The sequence below is a fragment of the Hetaerina americana genome, unplaced genomic scaffold, assembly GCF_022747635.1.
Source record: "Hetaerina americana unplaced genomic scaffold, ioHetAmer1.1.p SCAF_1, whole genome shotgun sequence".
Lineage (NCBI taxonomy): Eukaryota > Metazoa > Arthropoda > Insecta > Odonata > Calopterygidae > Hetaerina > Hetaerina americana.
The window spans coordinates 74,669,944-74,683,971 of NW_027286069.1; the positions used below are offsets into that span (position 1 = coordinate 74,669,944).

Below are 14,028 nucleotides of genomic sequence, written 5' to 3' on the forward strand. Positions count from 1 at the left end.
AGAAATTTACTCTGCAAAATAGAAATCATGAATGACCAAAATGTCAGTGTTGGGCTTATGATTAAGTTAAATTTTATTTTTAATATTGGTAATAGAGCATGAAAGTTGAAATAAGGGAGTGAAATAAATAAACAAGTTTGAGAAAAAGAAAGAACTTCTTATATAAAAGTGGAATGAACTCAGCAGGTGAATTGAAGAACTTTTTTTTTCTCCCCAATAGAGCATAGTCATGGTTTCTTTGAGACTACTGATATGAAATGAGACATATGTTATAGAGATATCTTTGTAGTTTATACTCTAATAGTGTTGAAATTTGTAAGGAAATTCTTTTTACGCTGCCATTTACTCAAGTCTGTTAATGTGAATTTCTTGGTAATTACTTCAAATTGAATTTTTGTATAGTATTAAACTTTCATTAAAATTCATGTTGTGGAAGTAATTGAGTTTACATGATATTCTGATGGCACAAGTAATATCACCATGAACTTTGATGATGACCTAATGTGACAACATTATATGTACTTATCATTACTGAATTAGGATTCCAACTGACCTTAATATTAGGGAGGAAGTGCATTTTATTTTACTGGGCTTTTCTACTTTTTCATTTAGATAAATATATTTAAGAATGCAAATAAATATGGAGGCCCCGTGAAAGGGTATAATTGTCTGTAGGATAGGCAGTGATAGTATAAGAAGTTTAAATATTAGCAACAGGAAACCAATGGTGATTGAGGTGTTGGAATTTTCCCTTCCATTGGCAAAAGAGATGGCTATCCAGGAACTGAAGCATGCATTCCATCTTAATTATGTTTCAACCAAACTAGCCTTGCATCCATCGTCGACGATCACTGGTCGGTCATCCCGTCTTGATGCTGTTGATGTGTATTCATGGCCATCATCTCCAAGAAGAATAAGTGAGGCACCATTAGCCCCTGGCAGTGTAGTGGCAGAACTGATGCAAGTATAGGTAAAATTTTGTCGAGCTCCATGGCTTAGTAACCGCAGGAACGTCATTTGGACCACCCCAACTGTCTCATATGTTATCTGGTTGGGCGAAAAAAGTCAGGAAAAATCCATACATTGATATTTCATGCTCAAGCCAATCTGCATAGATTTAAATCAAATTCAAATGCCTGGATAAAGTGATAGAACCATTTGCTTATAATGGAGGAAAAGTAAGAAACCAATTTAGATCCCTAGATGCCTACCATTAAAGGGTACATACCATTTCATTGTAGACAGATGTATGAGGCAATGTACCATTTCATGGTAGATACATGAAAGTTGGATATTGTTCATATTTTCTATTAATCTCGATTTTTGTTGAATAGATAAACAGGTGTTGCTACAACTCTTGTCTGTATCTGTGGGTTCTAGGTTTTGTCTACATATCTCCTGGCCTTGGTTTTACATATTAAATTTCTGGGTGGCATGATGTTTGAAATAAGTTGCCAATGTTAATTCACAGTTGAAGAAATGAAATGGATATGCTCACTCATTCACAATAAATTTTTGTCCTTCTAAGTATTTGAGTCATTTTTCCTTCCTTAATTTGTACAATAGTTATGAATCTCCTCTGGCCACTCCAGATTGATTTTAGGTGGAACCATCTAGCATTCCACCTTAATTCAACCCTTCCCTCTCTATAAGGAATCTGAATGGGGCTTCAGTGGAAATAATAATTCAGTTTTTGATGCTCTGACAGCTGATGATACATTGTACCATATTGTACAATTAAAAATGACCACAACATCCCAGCCAGCCAATAAGGAGCTTTGGAGGGAAATTATTTGGGAAAAGAATGACTTGTTTACCCCTATCTTTATGGTTACACTATCTTTACCTGCTCTCTGACAAAGATATACCCACAGAGGAAGGGGTATAGGTAGCTACTGGAGGTTCCGAGGAGGCACAGATTGAGGTTTATGATTATTCCTATCTCTCCATGGTTTGTCGTGGTTCTGTGGTCCAATCAAAGTTTTCTTGTGCTTTGATGGTTGATGCGTTATATGGTGATGCTTGGTATACCGTGTGGTGAAATTTTCATGTGTTATCAATCTGTTTTACAATCTTTCCCATGTAATGAAAATTATTTAAAATTCTTCTATTTATGCTTTCGTCTAAGTTAATCCTCTAGGAATTATATCAGTTTTTGTAGTTTTATAATGGCTTCATAATAAAAAATGCAATGAGCTAGCATGAATAGTCATTTATTATATTTTCTGAATGCTAGCAATAGAAAGTGCAAATAGGTGTAATGGCTAGATTTACAGTCATTTATATAAATTATTTTTTTTTAATTATCCACCCGCTTATGCCTATGTAATTGGGTGAAATGCCATATTTAAAAGTTTTAAAATTGCTTTTAAAAAGGTTTTTAAAATTAGGTTTACTAAGGGAACAAGCTAGAATAAATGTAGCACTAAACCTTTAAAAGTGAATTTTCATCCTTAAAAAACTGGAGTTAGAAACTATCAGTTTGTTGGGCACCCTGAATGGGTAGGCAGAGGTGCCAACTGTTCACTCACCTTAAAGCCTCCCCGCAATCCACTGTACCATACGCCCCTTGTTCCTCCATCAATGCCATTGCCACTTCTCGATGTATCAGATGCCTCCTTCCTCCAGGGAATGTTTGGCATCTTACTCGAGTGGATATCGGGAAAGACACAGGTCTCGCCACCTCCCGTTATGTTGCAGAACACATAAATGGCATCATCGGACATCCCAAGATTTGGGTCTATCCAATACCATCCTTTATTTTTGGAAAGAAGGAAAAGCAGTAATGATTTGGTCATAAAAATCATCATGCCTTGTGTTAGCTTTCAGAGCCACTATTGTGACTCTGAAACTATAATTGTGTGGCAAGAGTATATACCATTCTAAAAGTTATGAAGATTAGACATGCTTTATTGTGCCTAATACATGATTTATTGATTAATTAGAGTTGTGATAAAAATAATCAAACCTCAAATGGTTAATTACTGAGTTAAAATTTTTAGTGGAGACTAATCGTAATTACAAATAATTTTGCTCGTGTGGACCATCTTGAATGGATGGATATCTTATTCTTTGAGCTGCCAAGTGATAAACCTAAACTAAACATGTGTTTATATCTTACTGTTGAAAATTGGTGCTTCTGTGGACCATAGCAAAGCTCACAGACACCTAACTAAACCTTGCACACTAAAACTAAGTTTATTGTGAATAAGTTGATGATGATCTTCTCCCCATAGCTTGAGTGTGATGTATGATTACACTTGTGTGTGATGTATGATTACTAGTGTGAATTCCTTTCCTTTGAACATTTTCACATGTTCATTCAAGGTAATTTTCCATTATAGTGTTTAAAAATGTATATCATATGGCAGCGCTTTTTGATTATCCAAAGTATTTGCTTTGGTTTTTCTGAGCATGGAATACCTCTGAGAAGAGGAATGCATGTTCTTGTCATGGATCTTTGGCATGTTTCATTTGTTGTAGCAAAATTTGTGTGATATTTTGGTAAATAGCTTGGTATGAAACTGAGGGAAATACTTGCACATCAAGATATAAGACATGTCCACTCCTACGTTCATGTAGGATTATGAGTTGTTGAAATTGTCTTGAACCATGAAAGTGACCAATTTGTGGAAGAGATGAATGGATTAGGACAAAATGGGGAAAGAAATAATTTATTTGTCTGTAGTTAAGTTTAAAACCCCAGTTTAGAAATTTTGAGTTTGTGCACATATAATTGTCTCATGAAACCAGTGTTCTGCCTTTTAAGTGCTCATGACCTTGTTAAGCTTGGCTTACTGGAATGAACTCATGTAAATTATATAAATGCTTTCATCCCTTAGCATTAGCCTCTTCAGTCAATATTAAATTGCATGATGGAATCAAAACAAAATTAAGGGTCTTGAAAGTTTAATGGAAATGTCCGCTATGCAATCTCTTCTCTTTAATATAGCATTCATTTATATTAATCACATCATAATAAGTGGTAGTTTCGGTATACCTACCTTTGCACCTATTGGCCTTATTTTAATATTTACCAGGAAAAAGTATTGTGTGAAAGGTTTCAACTTTCTTGCAGAGTCTAACGATTGACCTTTTTGACTACAACTCTGTTACAATACTTAGCATATCCCCAATTTAAATACGTCACAATAGATGTTAAGCTACAATGTAGTGGTGATAATTAAACTTTTTAATTTACTCCGACCGCTGTGGAAATATCATCCGGCAAACTCGTTACAGAAGAATCCATTACATGACAGTATAAAAGCCATGACAAAGGTGAAAATCGAATCCCAAGTGATACCTGACCGCTTAGTAGTTGAAATGATCTCTCCCGGCACCTACCGTCTTTGAACTGAGGATGTCCGAAGAAGATATCCCTGCACGACCTCGCCGGGTTCTCCCTCGTGCCATGGGGCTTTCTCATCCTCTCAAGCTCCCTCCTCAGCGAGTAAATTGCCGTGTACATATCCACAAGGCGCCCCTGGCCAATGGGACCCTTCTCCATCTTCTCGCCTAGTTTCCCTCCGCCCTTCCTCCGACTGGTGGCTCCCTCTCCTCCACGCACGGCCTCTTCATCCTCTTCCTCGTCTTCTTCCTCCTCGTCTTCGTCCTCATCCCCCTCTCCCTCGTCGCCCATTTCTTCATCGTCCTCCGTTTCCGACGATCTGTAATGTAGAAGATTTTAATGACCGTTGCCATACAAGATTGGTACCTTGTTTGCGAGAATGAGCTTCATCGTCCTCCGTTTCCGACAATCTGTAATATAGAAGATTTTAATGACCGTTGCCATGCAAGATTGGTACCTTGTTTGCGAGAATGAGCTTCAACTAGGGTTGGAAGGATCAAGAAAACTAATACCACAATTCCTTTTGAAGCCTTCCGCGGGGTGTTGTTGAAGCTCCAAGTCTTTAGGTATTCATTCCACAGAAAGATAGACCTTCACGGAAGAAACCCCGGAAAATACGAGGGTCATGCCATCTTCGAATCGGACGTACGATAAGCAGATTCACGTACAACTCTCTCCAATACAAAAACTTCCATTCCGTAAGAAAGGTACAAGCGCCCGAATCCGACCCTACCAGCGCGCTCGAGCGTGAAAAGTACGCGTATACTTTATCCTATACTTAAGCCTAGGCTGCCCACTCCGAGTTCTTCCCACGCTGTGTAACTAGTCATTTTGTAACTTGTAATGCTAGGAAGTTTATCCCATCAGTGTAACACCCAGCAATGTTATTCCAACAGATTTCACCTAGAGGTTACCGACGTTTTAAAAATAATTAGGTATTTTTGTAGCACCGGTAAAAATTTTGCAAACACAAGATCAGCCGCATATTGTAAATGATTTTTCGAATGAAATATTTCTGAGATCATCAATTTAGATCTGCAAATCGACTTTACGATTCAATGAAAATTTTCCATCTAAGGAATGCTGTGAATGTGGTTGGAAAAGCTTTAATTAAAAGACATTCGGGTTCGAAGATGTATTGTTCGGGCCCGTACAGAGATATCATATTGACCGTAAATTAATATAAATACATTTATAAAAACTTGTGTTTCCATTAATACTTCTCAAAAACTTGGTCACATACAGGTATCGTTCGGATATACCAATGGCAATTGAGGTTTCGCATGCAGTTCAGAAAGCAAAACAACCTATACCTAACCAACCCAATGGAAACTACTACTACTTCAAACAGCTGGGATAGGCGTGAAAAAGTGTCCCGCTGCCAAAAATGAACTATGTATGAGGCAAGAATATTTTTTATCTCATATTTCTTTACGTAGCGCTGAAATTTACGAAATTCTAATTTAAGGTGGAATGTTTTTGCATTAATGCCAAGTGGAGTAATAATTAAAAGGTGTGAAAATCGGTCTCAATGCTGTAGTTCAAGCGTGTCAGAAAGTTTTATGTCGATTGGAACAGGTGTAATGATCATTGAGACTTTTAGGTCTTTAGGAATTAAGTTTACGCGTGGATAAGTGATAATGCGATTAATGCTAAACATGGGAAATGATATCTCCTGACTCTATCTTTGCATATAGCCTTGGAAAGGCTGAAGTAGCGTTTTATAAGGTAAGAATTTTGTGTGACGAAAAGTGAAGAAATAATCGTGTTTTGGTGAATAAAATAGAAGATATGTGTCGCTGATGCTGAACAATTATTCTTAATGACTAGACAATTCTTAATTTTCCAAACGTTATTTACATAATTTTCATATCCTCGGTGAAGAAATATTATTCAATTTCAACTGTCATAATTACTCCGATTCACATCAGTTACCTAAGATGTTATTTACAGTTTTAAAATAAACCACACTTCTAGGAATGTTAGTTCGAACCATATATTAATGTAAGATGAATTATTGGGACGTAAACACTTCATTTGCCAATCTTAATCAGTAAATTGTGATTGATAATGGAAAACAGTGAAAATAATTTCCAGCGACTTGACGGGCAATTAGACAAAACTTTGAGTTTATTTTCTACCTTCAAAAACTACGAATAACCGTGAATTCGAAATCACTGATCAAGTGTCCACCCCTATTATGCTATGGAACTCCCAATCTATATTTGAAGGTTGAAGGTGCCAGTTCCTGTAATAATCTGATTGTTTTCATGACTGAAATAATTTGATTGGACGTTGGTAATTTCAGTTGTTTGACTATTGAAACGGGCGGATGGTAAAAAGCACGTACATTACATTAAGGAACGAGGGAATTAAATAATAACAGTTGGCTCCTTCAATCCCCCGTTTAGTTAAACACGTTGTGTGCACAGTAAATAGTGAATTTTAGAGGAAACTTTCTCTCTTATTTTTCCATCAGATGACCAACTTTCCACATCAATCACGGTATCAGCCTTAATAATTTTTATTTAGTGATATACTACCTTGATCAAAAATTTCCCGGAATTTATTCAGAAAATTAAAAATACAAGTTTATTCATCTAAATCTATATTGTCCCCTTCAAAGTAATCCCCATCGACTGCAACACACTTATGCCAGCGCTTGATCCAATCCTCGAAACATTTTTTATATTCGGTTTTCGGTATGTCCATCAGTGCTTCCTGCGATTTTTCCATTACTTCCTCTCGGCTGCTAAAACGCGTTCCCCGTAATGGTTTTTTAACTCGATTGAACAGAAAGAAGTCACAGGGAGCCAAATCAGGTGAACTCGGTGGCTGTTGGATGGTATTTGTTGCATTTTTCGTCAAAAAATTACGAATAATGATAGCACTGTGCGACGGTGCGTTATCATGGTGCAAAATCCACGAGTTTTCTGCCCACATTTCTGGTCTCTTTCGGCGAATTGCTTCACGCAAACGTCTCATAACGCCCAAATAATACTCTTTGTTTACTGTCTGGCCTTCTGGCAAAAATTCATGATGCACTACACCGTTGTAATCCATGAAAACCGTCAGCATTGCCTTCTTTTTTGACTGAAAACGACGTGGTTTTTTTGGTCTCGGCTCATTTGGTGAACGCCATTCACTTGCCTGATGTCTGGATTGCGTGTCGTACTCATAAACCCACGTCTCGTCTCCAGTAATGATCCTTTTGATGAATGTGGGATCGGATTCAGCCTCGCAAATCATGTCTTTTGCGACGTCAACACGGTCTCTTTTTTGCATGAAATTGAGGTATTTTGGCACCAACTTTGCTGCTACACGACGGAAACCCAAATCATTAACCACAATGTCTTGGGCGGATCCATAGGCAATGTTCAAGTCCTCCGCTATTTCTCTGATGGTTAATTTGCGGTTATTGACCAACATTTCTTTTACTTTATCAATTTTGTCACCGACTTTCGATGTCGATGGTCTGCCACTGCGTTCATCATCTTCGATTGACTCACGACCACTTCTGAACCGCTCGTGCCACTGGTAAACGACCGTTTTTTTTAGAGAATCGTTGCCGAAACACTTTTCCAACATTTCCAACGTCCGTGCGCCACTAAATCCGTTTTTTACGCAAAATTTAATACAAGTTCGTTGTTGCAAATTTAAATCCATTTCTGAAATTGTAAAAAATCGCCAACACACACAGAGATAGATGTACTCTTGGCTACGTAACTTTTGCAAATGTCAAGTTATGACACTAAGATTTAAAGGGAATATCAACAACAGATGTACCAATTTAACAAAAAAAACAGAACTCAAATCGGAACGATGGGAGCGCCACACGGTGGTTATTCCGGGAACTTTTTGATCAAGGTAGTAGGTCAACTCTGTATTCTTTCAGCAGTGTGATGGGTACTTAAGAGTTGTGAACGAAGTAGGTCATATTTGAATTGGCTGTTTTCTAACGCATGCATGTATTCAGTACGTGTCAAGTTTCTGTCGTATGCTTTTGGTTAAGCTCGGATTTCTCTGAATGCAGATAGAAACTGCGAGCCATAACTTTCAGAACGTGGATGAAAAAGTTACGATTTTAAAATTTACCCAATTTTTTTTTTGGAAAAAGAGCTTTTAATCTCAAAACTTGGCACGTCATCGTATTCAAGAGTCGACGGCGCACGGAGTTCCGCGATGCAAAAGTCGATTTAATTTTCGTTGTTGCGGACGATCGCAACCTTTCTTTTCAGAATTAAATTCTAAAATATTTAGAAAATTGAATGGTATAAATTACCTCGGGGAATTCCGTAGTAAAATATCAGTTTTCCTACTTGAGGGAAAGTGAAACAGTGAACGCTTGTTGAATAAATTATGGCAGTAAATGAATTGGGTCGTTGCCGCGAAAATTGATTGAAGACGAAAGACTATTTCATAAGAGCATATAGTCGTTACTTTATAAGTATATATTACGGGATTTGAATCAGATTATCTTTGAAGGGTTTTTACGGAAAATAGCGGTTGCTTTTTTGCATAATTCGGTCAAATTTGTGACCTTGCATATTTTTGTGTTATAACTATGGCAAAAGATATTCGCTATCACAATGAACCAAATATTGGAAAGTCTCCTTTTGAAGTTTCAAATCCTGGGCTAAAAAAAAAACTGCTTTTGGACTATTATCAGCTCACTTTACGTCAGTCCTCTCTTACTGACCTCTTGCGTTTCCCGGCTTGGCGTCTTCTCCTTCTCGATGACGCCCACGGCGCAGCTGAGGCTGCGTCCCTCTGGAATAACAACTCAGGTGGCAGCATCGGTAATTCCCCTGGCGGCCCAGGAGGTCCCGGGGGCCCCGAGGGCCCCGGTTCCCCTTTGGATCCAGCTGTTCCTTCTGATCCCTTGGGCCCAGGAGGTCCTTCGAGTCCCGGCATACCTTGCGGACCGTCGCCACCCTTTAGACCCATTGGTCCCACCGGTCCCTGAAAGGAAAATCGAACTTCGAAATCAGCTTACTTCTTAGTTAAGTAAAAAAACAAAACAATGTATATTTCCATGACGCTGATGCGTTGAAACTAGTCATGCCTGATAAAAAATTTAATGGACAGATGTATTTTTTTTACTTAGGTGATAATGGATTTCCACTAATCCCTGAATACATTGAATACGAGCTTCTCGTACAGCTTACTTCTTGTTGATTGTATGAACTCATTCGGAGCTCGTGACCTCGGAGTCCAAGGGAACATATATTAATTTACGAAGAGAGATTGTGAAGTGTTTTTACGATTGATAGTAATAGGACTCTCTTATTATAAATTGAGACACGTTATTTGCATTGGGTTCAATTTATTGAGCAAATAACTTGTTTTTACTGCAATTCAGGAACTTTGTACCCTTGCTCCGCTGGTATTTATCTAATTCGTGTATGTCTTGAAAATATCTTTTCTAGGATTTTTACTTTTTTCTATCGTCGAGAAAATTCCCATTAATTGATGACAATAATCAAGTTGCATGTTGACTTAGTCCCTGGAATCGTATCTCTGCTGCCGAAAAAGGAGTTTTTTTGTGGTTTTTCTAAATGAATGAAATGAATCTTATAAATTATAATACATTGGAGAATATTGGTAAATTTGGTTAGGAGGTCATAAAATTGAAACCGTAGATTCTATTGACATATTTACACGAGGTCAAGTGTCTAGTTTCAGTCAAGGATTATTATTTATTCTGACTTCGTAGGTTATTTCCAACTTTTACCACTGTTCCCTCTGGCTGGAAGCTGGAATTCAGCTCACAATCTTCAAATTAGCTGGCATGCTACTTCTGTTGGGTTTTTAATTTTGGTCTCGTTAGCCATCGAAATAACTAAACCATGTAAATTTATAGTTCCTTTTTTCTTTAGTAGAAAGACCTTTCCACACTCTTTCACTTACCGGGTTTCCTTTTGGCCCCTCCAGTCCTTGAGGCCCAATATTTCCCTTTTCTCCCTTTTCACCCGCCTCCCCTCTGCGTCCAGACTCTCCCAATTCCCCGCGGTGGCCTTTGACCCCCCGGCGTCCCCTCTCTCCCTTCGGCCCTCGAGGTCCTGCTTCTCCGGCTTTTCCAGGCTGACCAGTGGCTCCAGCTTTTCCTGGAGGTCCTACATCCCCCTGAAATGAAATTATGGCATTCAATTTTATCTTGTTCCACGTACCCCTTCTTCAAAATCTCTGCTAAGAATGTCCAAAAGTTTGGGACCCTGAAGAACTTCAGGAAATTTTAGGTACCTGATTTCATGAGGAAAATTCCAGGGAAGTAATGGGCATTTCAATTATATATGATGTAGTAAATATGCCCGGAAATTATCTCAAAATTAATGCTCTCTCAAAAATAGGAAGAAGATGAAATACACGTCGTTGTTCCATTTCTTTGGCGGATAATTTGAACGAAAAGGTTATTTATTCTGTAACGGAGAATGATCTTGAAAGTCCTTGCAAAATTTTTTATAATTTTTAAATGATATGCAAAATACAAAATAAATCCAAAGGAGGTTATGTATTCGATGGTTTCTGGCTCAACTCTGTGCCTGGTGTTGGTGCCTAAGCATTGAAACTAGTAGTACCAAAATAAAGAACAGTGAGAAATACATTTTGTTCTTCATTTTATGCCAGTGGAGTTTCTTATAAGTGATTGGCCGACCAAGTTAAGAAAAGGGGAAGTCTGGGTAAAGGGTATCATAAGTTAAATGGGATGTGAGGGGAAGTTGATTTATTTAATAACTTTGCATTATTTCGAAAACTAGACCAATATCTTTATTAGGTGTATCGGTATGACTTCAATGCGGAGGTGCCATAATAATGATATGATGATTCAACTGACACAACGTGTTATTCTTACAAAAATGATCGCTCCTAATTTTCTAGTCCCATTTATTCCTTTAATTTTAATTGGGGAAATCCATAAGTCCAATGTATCGTCTCTAATATTCGAATTGCGTGTTCGACTTCTTTAGAGAAATGATCCGTTCTATGCCGATTACTCTTTATGCCGACTGCTTAAGAACGTGCGAGCCCATTTCCTTTTAAAATAATGTATATCGATATAATGTTCTTTAATACTTTATTATCTGTTGTATTTTCCATTTCACACCAGAAAATATTTTATTGAACCCGTCCAGTTTAATAGCAAAATCATTGGTTGACCATGCATCTGTTTACTGAGAATGTTGTTCGGCATAGGTTATCGTTAATAGATTAAGGTTTCCCTAATCAGGTTTAATCTGAGGCACTGAGAATATTGATGAATTTCATAAGTTAAAACTGAAAACTCTGACGCACTGATATTTCAAACTTACGGCTGGTCCAGGTGAACCTCTAGGACCGGGTCCACCCTGAGGTCCTGGGATACCCTGAGGACCGATGGGTCCCTGGGGTCCGGTGAGCCCTGTTTGACCCCTGTCACCCTTCTCCCCCGGCATTCCCGTGCTGCCTTGCTGACCGGCTGCTCCTTGCGGGCCCTTCAGAAAATAAGAAATATATATGTATGAATTGATAGTTCTAAATCGGGTGTGAGTCAGTGTATACTGCGTAGGTAGAGAATTTTATTAAGCCTAATGGTTGAAGCATTCAATTTAATTATTTGTAATTTATTATTATTATTAAGTAATCTACCGGTTAAGGTAGGTTTTTGGATGGATACAACTACCAAATAAATATTTTATGACTCCTAACAAAAACACAATCCAGCAACCTACTCTACATCAGGTCCGTCTTCACCTCTGAGTACTTCCTTCGTCCCGTCCAACATCCCTATCCTGTTCCTACCCTTTCCTCGTTTGCCTAGCATTCTCCCCTGTATTACAGTCTTCAACATCCCACTGCCAATCAATACGCCCCTCATCCATTTTTCCTGTCTCCATAGGATTTCTACCAACAAAGCCCTCTCTTCGCTCACCATACCAAGTACTTCCTTATTTGTTTTCTTCTCTGTCCATTTCACCTTCTCCATTCTTCTCCACACCCACATTTCAAAAGCCTCCAGTCTATGTCTATCCTCCTGCTTCAATGACCACGTTTCCGAGCCGTACATAGCTGCGCTCCATATCAAAGTTTTTACGAGTCTTTTCATAACTTCCTTACTCAAAGTCCCTGTCATCAACCCCCTTCTCCTTGTGAAAGCCTCTTTGCCTAGCGCAATTCTTCTCCTTACGTCCCTACTACTTTGACCCTGTTGGTCCAAAACACTTCCGAGATACGTGAACTGTTCTACCTGCTCTAGTTTTCACCCTCATATTTCAATGTTTAGTTTAGCCTTTTTCGTTCTGGAAAATCGCATAACCTTTGTTTTATTAATGTTGATTCTCATCCCATACCTGTTGCACTGAATTTACAATTCACTAAACAATGCTTGCAACCCCTTGGATGACTGGCAAACCAAAGCTTGGTCATCAGCAAACCTAACTGATTTTACGAATTCCACGCCCACTTTCATTCCTACCTCCAGTTCTTCCCATGCCTCTTTAATCATTTCCTCTGCATACAGGTTGAACAGCAACGGTGATAATGGGCAACCCTGCCTTACACCTCTTCCTAACACTGCCCAACCGGACTCCCCGTTCTTCACCCGCACCTGAGCAGTCTGAGACATGTACAGGTTGCTGATTAGCCTCCTTTCCCTCCAATCTATTCCTATTTTCTTCAATATACTCATTAGTTTTTCCCACTTCACTCTATCAAACGCTTTTTCGAAGTCTACAAAACAGGAAAATTCCTCCTGGTTGTATTCTATAGTTCTCTCGATTAATAATCTCATTCCTGCAATGTCATCACGCGTACCTCTGCCCTTCCTAGACCCAAACTGATTATCCCCTGAGTAATCATTTGCCCTACTCTCTATCCTTTTGTTTATGATCCTGAGAACAACGTTAGCTGCGTGGGATATCAAACTTATTGTCCTGTAGTCCTCTCATGACGTAGCCTTTACCTTTCTCGGAATATGAAATAAAACTGATCTCACCAAGTCTTCCGGCCAGATTCCTTCCTCATAGATACTACGAATCAGCCAATATAGCCTCTTCCTCCCACATTTTCCTAAACATTTCAATAGTTCCGCGGGATTGTTATCCACCCCACGACCTTATTTAGTTTCATCTCTCTTAATGCCCTTTCTATCTCATCGTCGAGTATACCTGGACCTAAGCTATCTTCCTCTACGTCATGTTCCTTTTCTATGTCTAATTTTTTTGGTCTAAGCTCTTTACCATACAGTTCTTCTGTATATTCCTTCTATCTCTCTTGGATCTTTCCTGTGTCAACTATTATCTTACCCGCCTTATCTCTAAATGTTAGCATAGATCTTCCCTTCATACTTCCCGATAAAGATTTAAGTTTGCTGTACAGCGCACCTATTTCACCCTTCCTCTGCAAACTTTCTATATCCTTGCACTACTAATTCCACCATGCTTCTTTTGCGTTATTTGTTGCCCGCCTCAATTTATTGTCTAATTCTTTGTACTTCATTTTGCCTAACTCTGTGTTTATTTTCTTCCATTTTCTCTTCCTAACTCTACCTATGACCGTGTGGCCTAATGGATAAGGCGTCGGACTTCGGATCCGAAGATTGCAGGTTCGAGTCCTGTCACGGTCGAACAGATTTAACTTTAATAATAAAGTATTATTAACATTTATTCCACCCTTTTTTACAAAATTGTAGAAATAGCATT

The 14,028-nt window shown here is 38.5% G+C and overlaps 1 protein-coding gene and 1 non-coding gene across 2 annotated transcripts in view; one reads left to right on the forward strand and one right to left on the reverse strand.

Annotated features, from left to right (window-relative positions):
- LOC139686298 (collagen alpha-1(V) chain-like) overlaps positions 1–14,028 on the reverse strand; it is a 43,008-nt gene that overhangs the window by 866 nt on the left and 28,114 nt on the right. The window contains exons 23-28 of the mRNA XM_071583484.1: positions 11,662–11,823; positions 10,262–10,477; positions 9,051–9,313; positions 4,348–4,670; positions 2,532–2,755; positions 829–1,047 (exon numbers count right to left, since the gene is read on the reverse strand). Of these exons, the coding sequence (XP_071439585.1) occupies positions 829–1,047; positions 2,532–2,755; positions 4,348–4,670; positions 9,051–9,313; positions 10,262–10,477; positions 11,662–11,823 (1,407 nt within the window). The remainder of the gene's footprint in view (positions 1–828; positions 1,048–2,531; positions 2,756–4,347; positions 4,671–9,050; positions 9,314–10,261; positions 10,478–11,661; positions 11,824–14,028) is intronic.
- Positions 13,880–13,952, forward strand: TRNAR-UCG (transfer RNA arginine (anticodon UCG)). Its single transcript has one exon. It is a non-coding gene; the product is annotated as a tRNA-Arg (tRNA).